The sequence below is a fragment of the Cimex lectularius genome, unplaced genomic scaffold, assembly GCF_000648675.2.
Source record: "Cimex lectularius strain Harlan isolate CLEC.00 unplaced genomic scaffold, Clec_2.1 scaffold117, whole genome shotgun sequence".
NCBI classification, from domain to species: domain Eukaryota; kingdom Metazoa; phylum Arthropoda; class Insecta; order Hemiptera; family Cimicidae; genus Cimex; species Cimex lectularius.
Window position 1 is genome coordinate 902,905 of NW_019392706.1, and position 24,396 is coordinate 927,300.

At 36.0% G+C, this 24,396-nt stretch overlaps 1 protein-coding gene across 1 annotated transcript in view; it reads left to right on the forward strand.

The window, feature by feature from the left end:
- LOC106666675 (insulin gene enhancer protein ISL-1) overlaps positions 1-24,396 on the forward strand; it is a 115,832-nt gene that overhangs the window by 48,878 nt on the left and 42,558 nt on the right. The window contains exon 2 of the mRNA XM_014394029.2: positions 11,036-11,225. Coding sequence (XP_014249515.1) covers positions 11,036-11,225 — 190 coding nt within the window. The remainder of the gene's footprint in view (positions 1-11,035; positions 11,226-24,396) is intronic.

A 24,396-nucleotide genomic window follows, 5' to 3' on the forward strand; every position in this document is an offset into this window, starting at 1 on the left:
AAGTTAAGTAAAAAAGTAAAGTTCTGGTAAAGTAAAAAAATTAAATAAATGTAACAATCTCCTTTGTTAGCAAATCAAAAATGTTCAAAATCATTATAATAATTGTTCGAACAGACCTCCATTTGCTGCTACACAGTAGCTTAGTCTATCGTAAAACGATGATCGGACGAAAAAAATACTATTAAACCTTAATCAGATTAATTTGTGAAGAATTTTTTTTCTAATTTTTACATTGTGTTTGAATAATGTTTTAATAATATTGGTTTTGCAAAAGGTTTTCCTTCCAACTTACAAAAACTAATTTGTAACGAATGGTGCGTCGAAAAGTGACTCGCCTATTTTTTGGTACGAGACTAACAAAATAAAATGTGCCGTGCGTCGAAAAGTGACTCGCCTATTTTTTGGTACGAGACTAACAAAATAAAATGTGCCGAGTCATAATTAGACGCACCGCCCTTGATTTTCCTATGGTGCACCGAAAATTGATTCACTTTCTTTTATTAACGTATTAATCAAAGGAAATAAGCCTCGAGTCAGATTTAAATGCACCCGCGTTGATTTTCCAATGGTGCGTCAAAAAATGACTCACCCTGTATGTAAGAGGCATTGAATCCTATATTAAATCTACTACAGAAAAAAATAACAATAGAATAAACAAGCGAACATATATAAACGTTTTTTCAAAATCTAACAAATAAATTAGTTTAATATATATGTCCATAGCCCATTTATAGCACATAACAACCATTAATAAATATATAAATATTGTATACAATATTCAATTTAACATTCACAAAATAAATAGACTTTGAATACCATTAACAATCTCAATATTAAGTTAATAATTAAATTCTTGTGTCAATTGATTTCTATATTTTAATGGATATATTACATATTTTTACAGTTCCTGCCAATTTCGTCTATTTAAATATTCGAGAAATGTATTCCAATTTAATTCGAATGCATGTAAAAAAGTTTTTCTGTAGTTCCGCAGAATGGGGCAGATAAAAAATGGAAGACAGTTTCATCTGCTCATCTCTTCATATTGCACAGAGGACAGTTATGCCTCTCCTCGCTTCTAACCCTTATGGTTTATGATTTACTTAATCAAAATTATTTTATAATTCTATTCTTCTATCTAAAAAATAGGTTCTTTGGAGGCAAATAGAAGCTAGTGTTCAAACTTAAATAAAAAAGTAACTGATTTATTTATACAAATTAGGCCTTATGCCAAAGGGTTTATGACTTACCTAAACAAACGTTAAAAAAATTTTCTAATTAATTCCAGTTTTCCATCTAAAAAAGACTTCCTTTAGAGGCATAAAAAAGCTAGAATGCAAAACCAAATTTAAAAAAAACTAATTTAATTAAAATTACAATTAAAGCTTAAGGCCAATTGATTTATAATTTACCTAATCAAACCGTTAAATTATTTTATAATTTTATTCTTCCATCTGAAAAATAGGTTCTTTGGAAGCAAATAGAAGCTAGTTTCAAACTTCAATAAAAAAAGTAACTAATTTAATAATAGGAATTAGGCCTTATGCCAAAGGGTTTATGATTTACCTAAACAAACGTTAAAAAAATTTTCTAATTAATTCCAGGTTTTCCATCTAAAACGACTTCCTTTAGAGGCAAAAAGGAGCTAGTATGAAAACTAAATTTAAAAAAGAACTGATTTAATTAAAATTACAATTAAAGCCTAAGGTCAATTGATTTATAATTTACCTAATCAAAACGTCAAATTGTTTTATAATTATTTTCTTCCATCTAAAAAATAGGTTTTTTGGAGGCAAATAGAAGCTACTATTCAAACTTCAATCAAAAAAGTATATGATTTAATTAAAGGAATTAAAATTACAGGAATTTAAACCTAAGGCCAATTTGTTTATCATTTGTTTATAATCAAAGGATTAAAAAATTATATTTACTTCCGTTCTTTTATCTAAAAAAGAGGCTCTTTGCAGACAAAAAGAAGTTAGTATTCAAAACTCAATTTAAAAAAAAAATCAAGACTTACGCTGTCGCTCGGTCACGAAATATTTATTCATTGTATTTTAAAAGATTTAAAAGACTAATTTTCTCGTCCGAAGATTGATTTATTTAGTGTTTTTTTCTAAGTAGTTCTTCTTTTCGTAGAGTTTGTAGCTAGAGTTGTTTTTATTTTAATAATCCCTATTTTTGGCAATACCCTAAAAATGTAGCAACACTTACACGTTTTGTTTTTACACAAAAAATTTTCCTCTTCTAGTTGACTTTTTTAATATATTGCTCCCTACGATTATGTTAATGTTCTATTTAAATTCTATATTATGTAAAAAAAAAAGAATCGTTTACATATAAGAGATTTGTAGAAAAGTGTACCCAAAACTGAACAAAATGAAAGCAGATCGACTGATAATAAATAATTATAACGTAAAACAAACTAAAACGTTTTATTTTCCTTTTCCTTTTCTAATTATTTACGGAGGCGAAGTATTAGAAAGAAGAATATTTTAGCTTACTTTCCTACGTCGCTAGGTAGCAAATTGTTTATTTGAATATCTACGGACGGTACCCATGGCTAAGTGGCAAATACAATTTTGAGGTAAGCGACTTAGGTACATATGTTAAAATATTTTCCCAGCAAGAACCAGTCGATATTCGCAATTTGTGCCTTGATAAAACAACCGAATATAAATTTTTGAGAAAATCAACAAATAATTTTTTCTTTAAATTTTTTGCCTGCCATACCTTCGATTTTCTTCTCTGATAAGTTCCAAACGAAACCTGGCATCCATAAATGAATTAAAACCGAAGATAAATAAAACAAACGTTCGGGGTATTTTTGTTGACTTCATCTTTATTTTTCTCGTTTATAATGGCATAACATCCAAACATCATTGACACAAAATATCATAAAGTGTATCATTCCAGCTTTCCAACGGTTGAGATAACGTTGGGTTTGGATAAAATCCAGAGGAGATATGAATTTTTAAGCGGAAGGACGGACATCTGAGAAAAAAATTACTTATGGATGATCGAGCCCAAAAATGTTTCTTTTTCTATTGCTATAAAACTTCCTATTTAGGAGCTTTAAACGCGCTTAAATTGAATTTGATATGTTTTTAAGATTTTTTTGGCCTTCTTTACTGAGAGGGTATTTTGATTGTTTTATCGCTTTAGTATATCTAATCTCATTTATTACTACAATCCTTCCATATCATTTTCTTATCGTAGGTAAAAACCAAATCGAATGATATATATTAACCTTGAAATACATACATAATAAAGGCAGAAATACATGTTTAAAAAACTATGTAAATTACGATGTTTTTCTCGGCTTCTAATATTTTCCGAACGAGTAGTTTCATTAAATTGGCGATTCAACTTTAATTTGACAATAAATTACACTTCTGCCAGTTTTTACACTATGAAGGGTGTAAAAAAATTGTTTTTCTAGTTAAAGAGTCCGATAATACTAAATTGTTAATTATTTTTATCAGCTTACTCTTATTTATATAATTACTCAATTAATTATACACAATTTTTTCCAAATGAAAAATTTGTGTTGCAGGCGGGATTCGAACCGTACAGCTTACAATTGGAATAAAACGTGGAGTCGAAATGGGTAGTTTGTGGCATGGGGGATCCAAGTCACGGTAGCTCAAGAGGTCGAGCAGCGGCGTATTTAGATGAAAGTCGTGGTTCGAATCCCGCCTGCGACACAAATTTTTCATTTCAAAAAAATTATGCATAATTAATTGATTCCGACAATGTTACAATAATTGGTTTTTCCTGCCTCCTTCGAGCCATGAGTCAAAAGTTGTAGTTGTTCAACTTTGCGATTTTTTGTTTTTATTATACAACCAATTTTTGAAGGGAGGGGCGTGTGATTTATGACCAACATGAAAAATAAATGATATTTATTACCCGTAAATATAATTTGTTTTCGTTTATTTACTATAAATATATCAGAATTTTGATTTTTCCTGTGATAAATTTGTTCCAGCCCGGTAGTCATTTATTTTAAATAACTTCCATTACCGAAGCGCATGCTATCGTGGAAGATATAACGTTCTCGCTTTACAGCCCGTCACCCTCATTTTTAATGATAATTGTTCTGATCGATGCCGTTGAACTTCGATCCCGTGTCTACCACGGCACGGATAAAATGCTTTCCTTTGTCGTCTCTCTGTATTTTCGTGGATGTCATTAATCTGCCGATAAGAAGGTTTTCTGAGCTGTAATGTAAAAATGAGGTAAGATATACAGTTGATGACTGTCCCGACTCCCGACCAACTTCGGAATCCCACGCGTATTGTCCGGCCTAATCAATATTAATCAACTAAAAACTCTAGCAATAAGTTTCGATGTTACTCAGATTGTAAAACGTTCGGACTTGTCACCGATGTACCAAACGAAATATACTGCATTGTTCGAAGAAGTGAAAATATTTGAATTAAGTTAATGAAAGATGGTCGGGTTACCATTACGTCTTTACAGATGGATCAAAACTGGTTACAGGGACTGGTTGTGCAGTGTATGATCCCATTAACAAGTACGAATGCCAGATAAAATTACCGAAAGAATGTAGCATATACTCAGCCGAATTATATGCAATTTCAAATGCTCTCAGTTATATTAGCTCCTACAAAATGAATGATAAATGTTTAATAATAACTGACAGTTTAAGTTCACTTCTTAAATTACAAAATAAAAAATTACATGCTACTGACAACCCCATAATTTTTGAAGTTCTAGCCAAAATTAATTTTCTCAGGCAGAGCGGTAAAGATGTCCAGTTTGCATGGGTTAAGGCCCACGCTGGCTTTGAATATAATGAGTGGACAGGCTGGCAAAGGAAGCTGCTCACAACGGAAAAGAATGCTTCTTACAAATTCATTATACCGAAATCAAAAATCAATTAAAAAGGGCTCTAGCAAACGAGTGGCAACTAAGGTACAAACATTCAAACAAAGGGCTATTTTACAAAAACATTCAACCTAACATTGAGGCACCTTGGTGCAGTAAACATTACGTAAATAAAGAGATGTGCAAAATGCCATCAGAGATGTGCCAGGCTCAGATCAAACCATGCCATCTGAGGTCAATATATGCGTATAATAAACAGATCTGTTACTGACGTTTGCGAGCTCTGTATGGAACTGTGTTCAATGACACTTTTAATCATGATTTGTTCTAGGTATGAGAAGGAAAGGAAAAAAATTATTTACAGCCTTGTCTGGATACATAGATAATCCCTTTAGTTACCATACTATATTAGAATCAAGGAACTACTATATATATAGCGAGGTTGTCTCATTTCTAAAATCATGTAATCTCACCGTATAAATAACAAATAATAAAGCAAATATTTATTTGAATTTTTTGATTTAATTTAATTGTTATGTTTTAACACTATGTCATACTTAAAAAGTAAAAAAACTGTTGGTTGATAATTAATACCATATTTGAGGCTTGGCTATGGATAAAAATCCAATGCCAAAAAAAAAAGAAAAAAAAAGTTTCGTTATGTTGTTTTTTATAATGATATGGAAGTATTTTTCTTTTTACTTAATAGCTTTTATTTCCTAAATTTTGAGATTTTTCTTAATTGCGGCATGATAAGCATATAAATTGGGCTGTTTCGGGTTTTTCTGGCAGTCCGCATTGTTTGGGTTTTCACCAGTTTCTGTGGTGTGAGGGAATGAAGGAAAAACTAAAACAGCGAGAATAGGCGGACCAGGATGATCAGAGGACTACCCTACACCGTCTAATACTCGCAAAGTTAGATGTCTAGACTTTCTGGTGCATTTATTTTTACGTCTGTTCGCCTGTTGTTATGACAGACAATACAGAAACTCAGTAATACTCATTAATTTCTTTTTAAATATAATATTATTCAAGCTTAAATGCGGTCAAAAACGTTTTGGACTGGTGATGGAATGAAAGGACGGTGGCGTATGGAACGGCGGACGTTTCGAAGTTAATCCTCGACACGTGCTTCTCTTTGATTTAACGAGATGATCCACAGCACGTAGCCTCCTTACATGGAAGCAATCTCTTCCGCTAATTTACTTAATGCCTAAGGCAGATCTAAATCCAATTTCCTCCCGTTGGTTTATCATAGGATACGCGTGTCATGAAAGAATTTTTTCGCATAACCGTGCCAGAAGGTAACGTTATATTCTTGTTGGCTACATGTCAGACAAATTTATCCATTTCGCAGTCATCGTTGATTGTACGTTTTGTCTTATTAAAAAGGGCAGACGGACGTAAAAATGCACAGAAATATAATAGATGAACCAGATAGACTAGGCATCTAACTTTGCGAGTTGGATGACTATCTAGGTTAGTCTTCGATCATCCTAGTCCGCCTGTTCTCGCTGTTTTGGAGTTTCCTTTTTTCCCTACACACCACCGAAGAGGTGAAAGTCAGAACAGTGAGGATGGACGGAACAAATCGATGATAAACGGCCAAATTACATGTCACACCGCAGAGATTGAGATTAAGTCTACCAATTTAGAAAATTTCGACCTGGCCGAAGGTTTTTGGCTTATCGCCAACTCAGTAATTGTTCGTTTTGTCTATCATAACGTTGTCGTGTTAAAAATCAATAAAAAATGACCCGTTGGCGGGAAAAATTGCATGGAAGTCTCACAGGCGAACCAGAAAGAGTAGGCATCACATTTTGCGAGTTGACGGCTATCTAGGTTAGTCTTCGATCATCCTAGTCCGCCTGTTCTCGCTGTTTTGGAGTTTCCTTTTTCCCTACACAGCACCGAAGATGTTGAAAGTCAGAACAGTAATAACGGGCAGAACAAATCGATGAGAAACGGCCAAATTACATGACACACCGCAGTCACTGAGATTAAGTCTACCAATTTAGAAAATTTCGACCTGTCTGATGGTTTTTTCGCTCATCGCCACCTCAGTTGTTCGTTTTGTCTGTCATAACATTGTCGTATATACCAATAAAAAATTACCCGTTGGCGGGAAAAATTGCAAGGAAGTCTGTCAGGCGAACCAGAAAGACTAGGCATCATACTTTGCGAGTTAATGACTATGTAGATTACTCTTCAATCATCCGCCTAATCTCGCTATTTTAGCTTTTCCCTTCTTTCGTACGCACAACAGAAGATGGTGAAAGCCAAAACAGTGAAGACGGGCGGAACAAAACGATGAGAAACGGCTAAGCATACATATTATTCCCCAGACATTAAGATGAAATCTAACAACTTAGAAAATGTTGGTCTGTCTAACTCGTTTTGCCACCTTCAGTGATTATTTTATCTATTAAAACATAAAAAAGATTTAAAAAAAAGACAGACGCCAGGAAATGTAAATATACACATTATGAGTTCATGAGTAAGTCGTTTAATCCTGGTCCGCTCGCTTAGTCTTGCTGGTTCTGCTTGTCATACAAATGTCCCAATTTTCAGTGGTTGTCAGTTTTGCTTGTCATAATCATTCAATAATAAGAAAGTAAAAAAACAGGAGAGTCAGTCGAGAAATTTGTAAACAGACAGACAAACAAGATATAACAGGCGAACTCACTTTTCCTGAGGTCAGCTAGGTTAACCGGTCATAACCCCACAGTCATCCCGGTTCGCTCATTCTCGCTGGTTTGGATGCATTTTAACTATAATACATTTGTTTGGTTGGTTACCCAGAATTTCTTGAATATTATCGGTATTCACGATGCTTGTAAGATGTTAACTCGTGTTAACTCGAATAAAGAAATGCCCAGTAAGATCTTGAACGCCCCCTTCTTTTCTTAGCATGTTAAACGTTAATTTTTCCGCAAATGCTGCGCGGGGCGATTGGAAGAACCAAAAATAATAAATAATAGTCCTTGTTGTTTTTTGTTTTGTTTTTCTTTTGTCTTAAATTGTAAGAAGCCAGAAGCTAATAAAAAAGGAAAATTAATTATCTCCTTCATTCAAAATGCTATCTATGCATTGGAAAAGTACTAACAAATGACACGCTTCAATTCCTGCCGACATACCTAACTTGTATCCTAATATCTAACAGCCTACAAATTCATAGGATAGGGGATGTATCTATTATAAATGAGAGTATAAGGACAGGTCAGAAATTAACTGATTCAAATTAATTAATTAAGAAATGTATTAGTTTGATTTAATTAATGCGTATTTAAGAATAAAAATACGCGAAAACAAAAAACAGCTGTTAAATTCATGGCTACCATGTTGGTTACCTACTCCCTAACGGCTAGCAATGTGACTACATTTTCGACCTAACATCTAACATTAACCCTGGCCTGTTAGATCGAGCAATGTTAACTAGCCGATTCTTACAAGTCTACGTCATCATTTTTCTCGATCTAACAGGATTTAACAGACTTAATAGGGTTAACACAAAGATCGTGAATACCCCTATTGTGTTCAAGATAGAATATTCAAATCGTATATAATAAAAAAAGGCTTCAGTTGTCCGTAATATTTCAAATCGGGATTATTTTAAAGTGTTTAAACACGATGATTTCACGAAGGATTTGTAAATAAATATAGATACTCTAATTTACATTAAAATTGTTGTAAAATTGGTCGCTTCCGGTCCGCCTGAACAAGCTTTCCCAATAATTTTCAATGGAAGTTTGTCTCAAATCCAAAGTAAATAATAATATTTGCGCTTGTATATTTACGCATATAAATAGGACAAATGATACAACTGAATGTATTAATTATTGTATTGATTTATTTAAACACACCGATACGACAATGGTTGATAGTTTATAAGCGTATAAATTTAAATAGCACCCTGTCTAAGGTGGAATTATGTAGGGTAGCCGTTACTGTCATTAGGGGATTGTTGAAACCCCTCGGGTTATAATGTGATCAGCACTTCGACGCCACGGGCTCAATCCGTTTAAGATTTCCTTTGGGGGAAACTTTATTGCGGGCGACGCCCACGTCCAGCCTTCGGAACTATTCCATTCGACGATGAAACGCGATGCTAACAGAATTTAGATTAAATTCTTGCTGTTATTATAAGGAAAAGAATTTCTTAGTCCATCTTTCCTTCGAGAAAATGTAAATACTGAAAATTCAGTTGTTACGATAATAATAACCTAATTGCTTTTGGTGTCGGAATAAATGAACCTATAGAACTGAAAGCAGCATGAAGTTCTATTGAGTATGAAGTAAGGTGACAAGCGAGAATAAACGGACCAAGTGGTAATCATCAGTGTAATCAGTGTCCATCAGTTCAATGCGATCATGTATGCATAATTACATTGTGAGATTTTGTTGGGTCTGTCCGTTTTTCCATACTGTTTGTCCTTTTTTATCGGGCGATGGGGAAACGCATCTGACAGACCATTATGAACGGTAAGGACTGAATTATAGGTTCATCAATCCAACAGACCAGACGGAGAAATATCTCATTTACTCCAGGATATTTTGATTACTTGATTATTAATTTCCATGATTTGTTTATTAGATAAAAAAGTGAGTGTAAAAAATGGCCGGTTATCAGATTTTCCAATGAATTTTACTTTTTACCTTAATAAATTTGTCTTTCTACCTTCGATTTTCGGTGTTCGGACCTCAAGTCATAGTTTGTACTTACTCGGATTGAAATTGGTCCAAACAGATTTTAACAATACACTAATTCGGAGCTTTGCTGGAGTTCAATTTGTAAACTTAAATTCATATTTTCGTTTTAAACTCCTTCACTCATCCATCCAGCCCGGGCAGGAGTCCCCCAACTTAGTACAGATACTGAGAATCATCGACAGACAAACCGGAAACGAAAAAGAAAAGGCGAAAGTGAGTGAGAGCGAGAGAGAGAGAGAGAGAGAGAGAGAGAGAGAGAGAGAGAGAGAGAGAGAGAGAGAGCAAGAGATAGAGATCGATTCTGACAACCTTTCGACAAGCAGCTAGGGAATGAAAAAAAAGGAAGATAGATACAGAGAGAGAGAGAGAGAGAGGTAGATAAATAGATAGATAGATAGATAGATAGAGAAAGAGAAGAGAGAGAAAGAGACTAAGAATCATCGACAGACAGGCCGGAAACAAAAAAAAGAGTGAATGAAAGAGACAGACAGAGAGATAGATACTGACAACCTTTCGACAAGCAACAGGGAGTGAAAAAAAAAAGAGAGAGTGAGAGAGAGATAGACTAAGAATCATCGACAGACAGAACGGAAACGAAGATGAAAGCGGGAGAGTGAGTGAGTTAGTAAAAGAAAGAGACAGAAGGATAGACAGAAACAGAGAGAGAGACACTGACAACATTTCGATAAGCAGGCAGGCAGTAAAAAAAAGGAGAGAGAGAGAGAGTGAGAGAGAGAGGGTGGGAGAGAGTTAGCAAGATTAATTGATTGATTGATTTTATTTAGCGTTTTATTTAGCTACGCAGAATTAGGTCTCTGGACCTTTGTTTCATCTAACATACCAATTAAATCCATTAAATCCAATCCAGTAAGAGAGAGAGAGAGAGAGAGAGAGAGAGAGAGAGAGAGAGAGAGTGAGTGAGAGGGATAGATGATTATTTTATATGTATACGTAATTTCTATTGAATTACGACGCTTGGGATGCGATTAGAAAAATTCCTAAACGTGTTTTTTATTTTTGTGTATTTTTATTACAAGACTTTTAACGTTAATAATCTGTTGTTTTTTCTTTATTGCGGCTTAACGACTCTCACTCGCTCTCTCGCTCCCTCTTTCTCTCCCAACCGAGGGGACGTAATTACTTGATTTCACCCCCCCCTCGTCTTCTTTACATCTTAACAAAAAATTTATAAGCCATAATGTCCCAACGGCACACCTGCTCTAAAGAAGGGATTAAGCTGATAAGCCACCCCAAAAAGACGGCCCCCCTCTCGCATAATATTAATCCCTTAATGTACTACAACACCATAACTAGAATATCATAGTCCGTCCGTCACAGCCCCGCCCAACGGACGATAATGTATTTCGCGTATAAAATTCACCCCGCTCTGGGGCATTGTATTCATAGCTTGCAGTTTACAACCTGCTAAACGCAAAGGGAAAAAATTACAACTATTTTTTTTTTTTTTCAGAAAAGAGGAGGCTCTCGCTGTGCGTCGGTTGTGGTTCTCAAATACACGATCAGTACATTCTGAGGGTTGCGCCGGACCTCGAATGGCACGCGGCGTGCCTCAAATGCGCCGAGTGCCACCAATTTCTCGATGAAACCTGTACCTGTTTCGTCAGAGAGGGAAAGACTTATTGTAAAAGAGATTACGTCAGGTAATATCCATTATAAAAATGTTTGTATTATTATTTAAAAAATTATTACAATTAATTGTGTTTTGTTCCGTCCTGTTCCAAAAGGTGAGACAGAAATGGTCAAGGTTGTCCCTCCATCTTTGCTGTCTTCCTCTTTTTCTTTGTCCAGCCAGAATAGTATTGTAATTCTTTTTGTCCATTAGTGCTCCTTCGTTCTCACCATGTGGTCTTGCCAGCGCCATTGTTGTATGAGCGATGATTTTTTTAGGATATCTGAGGTTCCATGATTGTTCTCGAATTCTCCGATCTCCCAGTATACTCATAGGCACGGCATATAATTTAGCCTTTGGAGAAATATTCAATTTACTTTTCACTTTTCTGCTATCATCAGATTTTCTCTTTCGATGAAGGTTCGAGAACTTAGTTGTTTATTTGTGGCCTTTTCTGTAGGTTCAGAAGGGGTTGGTACGAATTCGGCTTGAACACACACCCACAGCTTCTTTTAATTGTCTTAGGTCTGTGGCAAGGATAACATCCGCAAGTATAGGCCATGTGCTTATTTTTAGCCTTTTTTCCTCCTAAATAATTCTTTAATTGCCCGATTAAATGAATGGGAGATAACTTTTACACCTCTGCCTAGAAGGACGCCCGGGCACTATTATGTCTAGAGTTTACAGTTTTTCCCATAGTATGGTGTCTTCTAACACTCCTTCATTTTTAAGAATTATGAAAAGGAGGTTTTATAAAATAGAAGGTCAAAAATAAGTATACCCGTGCTTATAATAAATAAAATCCTCGTCTAAATCCTGCTTATTCTAATTTAATGTTATTTTCATCCTATTTACCAGAGATTAAGCAAAAAAATCACAATTGGTACAAAGGACACAATGGATCAATGTTTGTTGTCTATAATGTAATTTATTTAATTAAATTATTATCTGATAAAATATTCCTTAAGTAATTCTTTTTATCTTTTATATTTCTTTTTCCTTATTAATTTTCGGTCAAATTTATTAATTATTATTTTTATTTACTCAAAATTTAGCATATCTCGCTTGATTGCATTTTGACATTAAGGTTTGTCTGGCATGTTGGGATGCTGTGTAAACTCAAAGATATCCTCCCTACTTTCTTATCCTAAAGTCCTGTCTTGCCGACCGTCACTTCTCGGTGCATACTTTCCCATTCACCCATCCATTTTTTTCCGGGGAGGAGTCAGCAATGGTAGTGTTCTTGGTCCAACCATTACTTAATAAATACTGCTGACAGCCCTAATCATCCCAATATGTCCCTGTTCATATTTGCAAATCGTAATGATCCTGTCCTTGCCGTTCGTTACCTAGTCTCACCTTGAGTCTTGGATAAAGGTGTGGAGGATAAAAATAAATGCCAGTACATTAATTTGACATTACGGCGATCAATCCTTCCTCCTGTATACCTCAACCACCTCTACCAACTTATTTCCGCTACTTAGGCAAACGTTTCATGTCGAATCCCCGACCTAAACGACAGGTCCTCAATAGACATACAAACTCTCTCTCTCAACTCATAGATAAACGGTCCAAACTATCCCTTAACAATAAAAGACTAATTTACAACACACTACTCAAACCGACCTGGTCTGTACGGAAAAACAGTCGTCAGCCAAAGCATCCAAATATTATCGAAACCAATCCTTCCAGTTCAAAACCCTCTGTTGTACTGCTTGCTCAAATCCTCCTTTTTATGTGTTCATTCGTACCTTTCACCATGACCTCAACATCCCTTATGTTTCCCCATAGCCCCACTCACGTCATCCCTTAGTCTTTTATTGTCCAAAGTTGCTTCTGAGCCAACTTTAGCATTCGTTTACGGTTAGCAGGAAATCCCGTGAATTTAGGGCAGGCGCAGTGTTGTTCCTGCCCGTGTATTGGCAACACTGATTTATTTGGCGCCAATCTATACTCTCTAACACTATTTACCAAATTTCTCCTCTAAATTTTAACCGAATTTATAAAGTTCTAAGACAACATTGGGAAATAAAGGGCTAATAACCCAACTTTTCTAAGTCACACTTCCTGATAGTGCGGCTGAAAGGCCGATGGCCTCGTGATCTCATCTTAATTCATAGTAAGTGAAGTACGAGTGCTTAGGTTCACTTATATCAGTGTCACTACTGAGTGACTTCCCTTAAGACACTATAATTAATTATACTTCTCTATCACCATTGTATTTGCTTATTGTAGTTAATGCTACAGTCATAAGTTTCAAATAAAACGGACAAAAGTCTTGTAGATGTCGAGTTAATCAGAAATTTTGTCGTAAAAGGTTTTCCTGGCAATTTTAAAAATTCGGCCGAGTCTTCGGACAAATATGAAAAACAATATGATTTAAGTATCGCAAACGCGTCACATCCTGGGATATGCGCTGTGCTACAAACTGAATTATTTCTCCAGTCGCTTGGAAGGTCATGGAACGTTATCCGCATTAGGAAATGTCCATTATTCATGTGGTGAATCTCTGGTGGTTTTCCAGGCAGACTTCATTATTCATATTCTCTCTATCTCTCTCGCGCGCGTTTTTGGATAACAGACATCTACTATAACTAGTACTTTTTATATAATCTTATTTTCATAGCTTTCCCTCCCTCCGATTTATAAAATTGTAAAATACACTTTGATCAATTCTAATAGTATTTTTATAATAAATTTATATTTGCTTTGGGCTTTTTCTCACCAACCACTCTAGGATCTTTTACTTTAAAAGTTAGAACCATAATTCCGAAGAATTAAGTCTGTCGTAACTGCCGAAATCCACCAGTCTGACAAAGTCTTGGCCTGTATAAAGTTACTGACTTTAAGTTTTTTATACTTTGTCTTGTATTGTTTGTTAATTGTCGTCGCTTGCGGGGAAAAAAGGCAAAACTCAGTCCTCGCATCGTCTAGCAGATCAATATTACAAACAAACAAAAACAAACAAAATTGTGAACCGATTAGGACTTATTGGCTGTAAATAACCATCGATATTCATCACAGCTTCCTTTCCACAATTTATGGCATTAGTAATGAATATAATAATATTTTTTGGGATGAAAAAAAGCAAAATGCATAGACATAATCGCACCTATTAGAGGAGAGGTGGGTCTTATTGAGTTTTATGATAAACTGGAAAAAGTCAAATAGAAACTTGTAAAAATAAATAAATTTTAATTAAATTATTATTAATCCATTTATGTTTTAGTGGTCAATTGACCAAGTTATTTCTTTCAATTAATTATTCTTTTTGAAGGTCTTGGTTGACATAAAAAATTATTAGATTATTACTAATATATTGCTATTATTTATACAGCAGGAGTTACACGACCTGGAGACTCTTAAAGGTGTTCGGTTATTTATAAAAAAGAAACAACTTTGATGACCTTCCTTCCACTAAATGAAGCATTGAACGATGGTTTAAAATAAGTAGCACTGTCTGAGAATATAGGCTGGCTAATAAGGTAATGCCAAGAGAGGGTGATGCCTTATTTGATAGGTATGATTCTTTAAAAAAAAAAAGTTATACGTTGGATCTGTTAGGTACCGCTTCTTTTTATGCTTTTGCATTTATTTTAAGTTATAAGTTTAAATTAATCTCGATTGTAATAACGTTACACCGGAAACGGTAAAATTTTGTCCTTAGGGTTTAATTTTACATGAATTTGTCGAGATTTTGATATTTTTCAAAACGTTTTTTGTCTAAACCTCATTTTGGCAAATTTTCCAGTAAACAAGAGGCATGTTATCGCTAATCGAACGTTAATTGATAATCCCAAGTGTACGGACTCATTATAATTCATAGTTCAATTTTAACGCAATTAAAAGAAACTTTGGGAATTTTCTTCTCAAATTCGTACGTTTCACTTTCTTTCTACTGAAAAGAAGGTTATCGGTAAATTAGGTAGGTTTTTTCAATGGGAAAATGCCTAATAAACGCCATCTCGATCCTTTATGTATAAAGAATGGTTACAATGAAAAGTAGTTATCCTGGGCTGTTTGAGCTTTTCTGCTGATACCAGTTCGAGGGGTCTCTCCAAAAAAACCATAAATTAAATAATAGTCTTCTTTTCTTTTATTGCTTTTTGGTAGTTGGTAGTTTAGCACCTTCCGGGGTTCCTCTTCGCTAATTTCTCTAGGCATACAAAGAGCTAATACTTTGTAGTCACATAACACCTATTCCTGCCGTTTCAAAACAGAAGCAAGTTTCTGTTTTAGTTTTTCTTTTCCTTGATGCTGTTTGAACTTGTTCTCTGGACGCCCCCGTAATGTTAAAATCCAACTGTACGACCGAAAATTGTAGGTCTTATGTCTCGTAAAGGTCTTGTATTCAAAGCCGGGTGTTGACCATGGATTATCCTTGGAACAATTGAATATTAAGCACGTAGAAAGAGCAATTTTAAAGTGTTTGAATTTCGGTGTCGTGAACGTGAATCCCTGAGTACGATGGCTGTAAATACGTTAAATAACAGTATTATCTCATAGAGGTCCTGAGTACGAATCTCAGAGTTGTCTCGTCCTAGACTCCCAATTTGGTTGAGTGGGAAACCCAACTGACAGGAATTATGCTCGTAAGCCTCGAAAAGATCCGTAGTTCACATCGCAGTCTTGCCATGCAATAACCTTGGACACTTGAATATGAAAACATTTCTAAAAACATTGCAGTGTGTCTGAACATACCGTCCGAGAGAGTCGACTAACTTGGATGGAACTTGAGTAGTAAACCCAACTGTGTGACTGGAAACGTTAGGCACTCGTAAATGTTCTATGTTCAAATCCTTGTGGTACTACCGAAATATTCTTGAATCATTTGAATCTAATTAAATCATGTATAAAATTATCTTAAAGAGTGTGAACAAATTGTATTTGACACCGAAAAGTAGTTGGATCCGAAACCCTGCTTTGTACTGGAAAGATTTTACCTGATTTCATTGCCACTTAGGAATCTTGCAGACCAATTCCATGGATTACCTTGGATCATTTGACTATAAAATCATTGGTTAAAGGATTTTAAAATGTCTGAACTTACCTTCCATGACTCCCAAAAGGTTGATGTACATATAGCCTTGCTTTGTGATTGGAAGAAAATCAAATGATTTTGGTATCACGTAGAGGTCCTGCGTACGAATCCTATGGATTATCCTTGGATTTGACTATAAAATCATTTGTTAAAGGATTTTAAAACTGAACTTATGGCCATGCCTCTCAAACCTACTGGACGTGAGGCCCTGATTTGTGTATGAATGGGAAAGAAGTGAAAAGATTTTATTGTCACTCATAACTCCTGCATACGAATCCCATGGAGTATCCTTGGATTATTTGACTATAAAATCATTTACTAAAGAATCTTAAAATGTGTGAACTTATCTTCCATGACACCCAATGGTAGTTAAATGTGAAGCCCTGCTTTCTGACTGTAGTAGTCCTGCGTACGAATTCCATGGTTTATCCTTGGACAATACGACTATAAAATTATATCGTAAAGTATCTTAATGCGTCTGAACTTACCCTCCATGACACCCAAAAGGTTGTTGTACATATAGCCCTGCTTTGTGTCTGGAAAGAAGTCAAATGATTTTGTTGTCACGTGGAGGTCCTGCCTCCATATGTGTCTGGATTTTCCTTGGATCATCTGACCATAAAATTATTTGTTAAAGGATCTCCAAGTGTATGAACTTAATTATCTTCCTTGCCACTCAAATGTAGTTGAACGTGAAGCCCTACTTTGTGACTGGAAAGAAGTTTACTAAGAATATTGCCACGTAGAGGTCCAAGGTTCAACTCCCCTAATATTTACTATAATTTAATAGGGGATGTAATATTATTCTACTACAAAGGGCTGCTAGTAGGTTCGTAGAAATATCAAAGGTAATTCAAGATAAAAACTACTATATTCTGTAAGTATTTTCATACGAATTTCTTGGGTACGTTCCTCTATCCGCAAACTCTCTCAGGTTTGTTTCTTTCGCCCCATGGCCGATATATTTCCACGAATATATTTCTCATTGCCGGTTATTATCGGGAGGGTCCGGTTGTATTTGTCCGGTTGGATTTCGTCCGTCTGGCGCCCCCCTGGGGTAAGTGTGAGGCAATTTAAAGGATGGCCGGAGGGATTGAAGAAGGGAAAAGAGAGAGCGGAGGAGAGTGAATGTTTGTGGGAGGGGTTTGATTTATTACCCCACCCCGCGTCCTCCACCCTCCTTCTTCCACGCTTTTAAGGCCTAGGGTAAGTACAACCCACCCCCTCCACCCGCTCCACCCTTTTCCTTTAAATAACGGGAAGCTCTTTCACCCCATCCACTCGTCTTTCATTTTAATTAATACCCGGGCCCTCTGTAGTATATTAATTTGGAAATTGTTACCAGCGTATTAATGGATCAAAGAACTTCAAGAAAAAACAAATGTAACAATTTAATATTTTCAACATGCCATTACATCCCGGAAACACGACATTCACATTTGCAGACGATACAACAATTCTAACTAGCAACTCCGGCCTTGTCACCTTGTCATTTCCACTCGAAACCTCCAACAACACCTCAAACTACTAGAGTCTTGAAGTAAAAAGAAAATGATAAAATTTAACACAGACAAATCCACCCACATTATCTTCACTCTCCGTAAAACGATCTCCTCCCGGTTTTCTTAAATAATATTACCCTCCCAACTGCGGACAAGGTGCGGTGCCTCGGACTACATCGACAAACGCCTGATGTGGAATTCTCAGACACGACTGAAACGTCAGGGGGTTTGACACGATTTACAACTCTTGCACGGCTTCTTGACAAACGTTATAATTTACTAAAAACATTATATTTCGTGGTCCGATTGGCCAAATGCCTTCTTTCAATTAATTAATCTTTATGTAAGGTATTGGTTGGAACGAAAAAGCTAGTGCCACGAGCGGGATTCGAACCCACGCCCTTCGGCTAAATATGCCACTGCTCTACCACTTGAACTATCGTGACTTCGATTCACTCGGACACCAACTCCCCATCTCAACCTACCTTTCCTATTTTCCCTCCTTTTGGCCATTTTCCAAAGTTCTAAGTTACCTCTCAAAAACAGAAGGCTGCTTTATAACACCATAATTAAGCCGGTATGGACTTACGGACTGGAAGTGTGGGGCAGCCAAACATTCCAACATCCGCCGCTTTCGAACTGCTCAGTCCTTAATCCGACTAAAAGTACTAGATGCTCCATTTTATGTATAGTGCCTAACTACCCATACAGACTTATATAACCCTTTCGTACAAGATGAAATCCCAACCGTCGTAAATCGGCACACCAGAAACCTCGCATCCCGACGAATCCCCTCGAACCTTCCTCGCCGACTGAAGAGACAATGGCTGCGAGATCTAGGAAGTGATGGTGATGATAGTGAAAGTGATAATGACCCAAGAATCAATTAAACAGACAATATTTTAGAATCATTGGAGTAATGACAATGGGTATTTTTTCCACTCTTGATTTTTACTTTTTGTATACATTACCTTGCTCATTGTTACATATTACCTAATTGAAGGTAGTGGTAATGTACTACAAATTATATAAAACATATTTTCACCATGGTACAATTTCAATCAATTTTTTGTTTTGTTAGAAAAAAAACCTCATTACAAAAATGGTTCTTTAAGTTTGGTTGTTTAGCGAAGTGGGAAATGATATTCTAAAAAGTATGCCAACAATGAAATTATAAGTTTTTTAAGTCCCAGTGTGGTTGTATCAGGAATCTCGTTCTTCAATACGGTTTGAAGCTATTCAACGCTTGTTGGAGGAGGCGAACGATGTTTAACCCATCTCTTTATCACGTCCCATAATGGCTCGTTGTACCAGCCACCGTTAAAACCGAGTTCACCGGAACGTCGTTCATAATTTGAACCAAGTTCAGAAAATGGAGCGTTGCACCTTCTGTAAGGGACCACCGTTCAATTGATCCCAGTTCAACCATTAGTTGGTAGAACTGATTATAGTCTCTTTGCACGGTTATAGCTAGTAATAGCGATAACTTTTTCATTTCAACTGAGGCCTTACATAAAAAGAATAATTAATGAAAGAAGTAATTTGGTCAATCAGACCGCTCAACATAACGTATTTAGCTAGTGATAATATTTATTAATTGTTTACATTGGTTGTTGTACCACTTTCTGTTTATTTAATATTTTTGTGTTTTTACTTTTTCCTTAATTTTGCTTTCTTCAGATATTTCAGAGAAATTTTTTGTCGACATTCTGGGTCTATTAAACAATCCATCATTGTCTCATTCGTGAAAATGGTCTTATTGGTTATAAAAACCCTTCCTTTGTTTACCTACCGATTATGTACCTACCGTCTGTTGTTCATCTACATTTATTTTTAAAAATTCATTCATTACATTATCCATTTATCCAAATAAAATTTCGTTTACTAACGAACAGGTTTTTGTTGAGGCAGTAAAGAAAAATGTTGCTCGAATTTATATAATTTTATCATAAGCATTACTTCCTTTGGAATCAACGACTTATATAGTATACATATAAGAAAATTACCGTATCTACTATTCCAAAATTAAGGTCTTTGGCACAAAATTTATGACTTAATGAACCTCTCTTGATCCTACCTCATGATAACACGACTTGCTGAGTATAAATAGATATGCGGGATAAAATGCGCTGAATTTTAGCGCAAAAAGGAATACAAATTGCCGGACTGACAATTCCTGAATACAACAAAAAAATTAAGCCAATTAGAACATTGTCAAAGAAAGAACAGTGGTTTTCAAATCAAAAGTTAATATATTCCTATTGAAATTTATAAACAAAAATATCAAAAGTTGAGTCGTGTGAACACGCCTTTAACAACTTACAGGTTATATTGTTACGAAATGACGTAGTTAAGGGAAGATCTTTAACCGTCCGTTTAGCCCACGCTCGACGGCCGTTCTGAACCGAGATCATCGTTTGAACACGGCTCAAGACAAATTGAGAAAAGGCAATTTTTCAGGTGAACTCGGTTTAGTACTGAATTGGTGCAACGGGCCCTAAGTGTTCTATGGGATTAATGTCAGAAGAACTTGCTGGCCTTGTGGTAATCCCTACATCCTCCAAGTAGTGGGCGACAACTCAAGCTACGTGAGGTCGAAATTACCCTCCATTAACAGTTTTTTTCTATGCACATTTAACAATTTGTTGGTTCCGATCAATAAAAGATCTGGCAGGAATCTGTTAGACCATGGGGATGGTGAGAGAAGCCGGCCATTGCTGAAACTCTGTGTTTAGGATTGAGGTTTATAGTTGGTCTGGGAGGTTACGAGACCACTGTCTTTTTAGCCGTCGTGGAAGATTGTTAGAGTGGGACGTTGAAGAGAAGGCTTGAGCTAAGGAATTGGTCTGAGAGGTAAGTTTGGAATGGAAGATGTGAAATCGTGTTTGGATCATGTTCATCACGAATACTTTGTAGATATTGGATAGCTTAGGTGAACCCCTTAGCTCGGCTTTTTAGTTCATTTTTCTTGATGCACCGCCGAGTGCACAGGTCTGGTAATGAGGTCTAGATAGTCTCGGGTGGCTTTTGCTGCAAGGATAGGGTACGGAATTGAGAAGAGGATTGCGGTACCGTCCACGGAGGTCGTGATGTTGGTGTTAGGGTGAATAGGTCAGCGGTGTAAACTGTGTAGAGGATTGGTCCAACGATACTCCTTTGATTGCCTTGATGTTGAAAATTCTTCCTCTTCAGAGCCAATTCTCACCTTAAACCAGCGATCCGGGAGGAAGGACTTCAGTACGAAATAGTAGGTGTGGGGAAGAATACTTTACATTTGAAAAAGAGACCGAGATGCCACTGTCTTGGGTGCTTGATGCCTCATTAACAAATTAACATACGTTTTCCCCAATAAATGGAGTGAATGATACCACAACTCTCAGAAGAACTTCCGCACCTTAGTGCAGACAAAGATTCAGTATGATGTCCTGTACGGGCATCCGTCCCCCATAACAGAGGGTTTCACTGACTGTTTTTGATATGGCACATGAAGAAAAGCGTTCTCCACGTCTTCTCCACTCCCGGCCTCGGTCATCCGATGGCCGCAAACCAAACCCGCACCCATCTGTGAAAAGAACAGCCCCCAACAATTTGTACAACCGAGATTTGCGAATATTCACCTTTCTACTCGATGCCTCTCCCGTATTAGAGAACCTGATGCGGGACGTCAAGTAGGCTATTCTCACAAAGCTTTCTGATCACTGTTTTAGAGCTCAACTTATCATTACGGACCATTTGGAAGCCGTTAAATGACAGATCGTAGTAAGCTAAGAGCAATAAAATGATCATATATAGTCGTCGTACATAAAAACTAAGCTTTTAGAAAAGAAATATTTTACTCAAATTTATTGTATCATCTAAGGAAACAATGTAAAAAAACAATTAACTGGCTCGACAGGTCTGGGCTGCATGAACCAGACGTTCAAAATCTAAAACTTGCCTTTTTCAACAACAAAAAAAAAGTGTACTTATCGGAATTACAAAATTATTATACCAAAAAGTGTAGAAAGATTTCTAGGTTTTTTTACCGATGTGGATCACTCCCATAGATAGGTTTGTCTTTAAGTTGTTGAACGATACTGCAGTTTGATCAGCCCTGATCATCCTGGTCCGCCTATCCTCGCTTGGTGTTATGGTCTGTTTCGGTCAGAGGTACAAAGCCCGCTTGTTTCCTTAAATATTCAAAATGAGAGAAAAATATGTTTAATATTTTTCTTGTCTATTTTAAGCTTCATAAGTTCAATTTCACACAGGACATGGTTTTCCCATGGAATAGTATATTTTACATTTATTGAAAATTGAACTGTTTTTTAATCAAAATTTACGGTCAATTTATGAAATTGAGTAAAACACTTTTACTTTGTACTAAAGTAAGATAGTTCGAACACTTTATGATACTTTAAAAAAAGATGATCAAATGGCCCAAAAACATTCCTTGGACATGGTTCTATCCATAGATCTACCAAATTTTTGGAAAAGTCGTTGTTACAGTTATTTTTGGATTTGATTATTCCCAAAGGATAAACCGAGAAGAAAACCCTTTTAAAATTTAAAACCCTATTTGCCGTTCGGCCATCTTTATTTACAAAACACGCGTCAAAATTTGATGTAGTGCCAGTCAGGAGATACTAAGTGCGCTGGAACCGGCCCAAAATTACAGCCGTGTATATAATATACACAAATATTTCAAACGACAATTTTCTGTTATATATTGCATATATAATTTATAATATTTCATTATATTATTATTATTATATAATGATATATAATATAATAATATAGTATTATGTATTATATATATTCTCACTGGGTTTGTCCGTCTGCGTTTCGCCTCATTCTTAACCTTCAGTGATTGGCTGTAATAACATTAATGTATTAAGGACCAAAAAAAGTTAAAACGCAGGAAAATGAGAACTACCAGATGACACACGCATGCACAGAAGATATCCTCAGATGAGGTACAGACAGACCAAATTAATTGTTTATCAGTCCACTGACGTGAGGAGTCTCCCAATTTGACTGAAGATGTTTCTTCTTCAGCTCAATCTCATGGAAAATGATTATAAATTGCTCAAAAATAAATAGGGATATTTGTAATTCATTCTTGTTCTATTAATTTTAATTAAATTAACCGATATATACTTGTTATTTGGATAAAACAAAATAGAAAATACAAACCAAAAACAAAAAAAAATTTAATCCTCATTTTTAATAACGAGTTTACTTAAGAATAGTAAACGTGAAGATTACTCATTTTGTAAACATACAACTATTCTCGTTTTTTCTCCATTTCAATCCAGTTGTATTCTCTTTAATCATGGAAAGACATGATCTTGAACCAGAAGTTTGAAATAGTATTGTGAGAATGAATCATTGAGTTCATAGGCAAGTGGATGTCGCAGAGGTAGTTGGGTTTGTCAGAACGCCCGATTCCGAGAGACCGGAAGTGCAAATAATTGGCCTGGTAGTGGATTTCAGAGCAATACGACGCTAATGGAGGACAGAAATATTGTCATTGCTGCAAGACGGAACCCTTTCCATCGTGCCCGCCAGATCCTAAATGAAGTACAAGATGTTTTGGCAAGGCCTTTTTCAACCGTATGGTTGACCTCACATCGTATGCTCCTTTGAAACGACCTGCAGCAACAGCCCGCCACCAGCAACTCAGGAGAGTGTGGTGCAGCGAGCACCTAAAAGAGAACACCAATTGGAATGCTTTGTGTTTACAGATGAGTCGGCTTTCTGTGTTGCTTCTGCTATTACTATATACTAGAAGAATAATATCGCGAACTTCCGGTTCAAGTTGATGTCTTTCCAAGATTAAAGACAATACAACTAGATTAAAATGGAGAAAAGATTAAAAAAGTTTTTGTTTACAAAATGAGTAATTAATCTTTTTATGTAAGGTTTTGATTGAAATGAAAAAGCCAGTGCCACGAGCGGGATTCGAACCCACGACCTTCGGCTAAATACGCCGCTACTCTACCACTTGAGCTATCGTGACTCGATCCACTCGGACACCAACTCCCCATCTCAAGCTACAACCCTTTGAATTTTCCCTCCTTTTTGCCATTTTTCAAAGTTGAGATGGGGAATTGGTGTCCGAGTGGATCGAGTCACGATAGCTCAAGTGGTAGAGTACCGGCGTATTTAGCCGAAGGTCGTCGGTTCGAATCCCGCTCGTGGCACTAGCTTTTTCGTTTCAACCAAAACCTCACATAAAAAGATTAATTAATTGAAAGAATTAATTTGGTCAATAGACCACTATAATGGATTTAAAATGAGTAATCTTCATGTTTACTTTTCTTAACTAAATCCGTTATTAAAAATGACGATTAACGTTTGTTTGTTTTTGGTTTGTATTTTCTATTTTGTTTTATCCAACTAACAAGAATATATCGGTTAATTTGATTAAAATTAATAGAATAAGAATAAATTACAAATATCCGTATTCATTTTTGAGCAGTTTAAAATAACCTTGGGGTTTTACGAGATCTGGGGAACACTCCTGCCAAAGCTAACCAAGTACGGCAATCATGGTTAAATCATCCGTGGGTCATGATGAGACGCCGGTTGATGTGTTACTTCATCCCTTAACGGCTCACCCTGCGAAATATTTTAATAAATAAATCCGATGTAGGCGTGAGTGAACCGGATCTCCT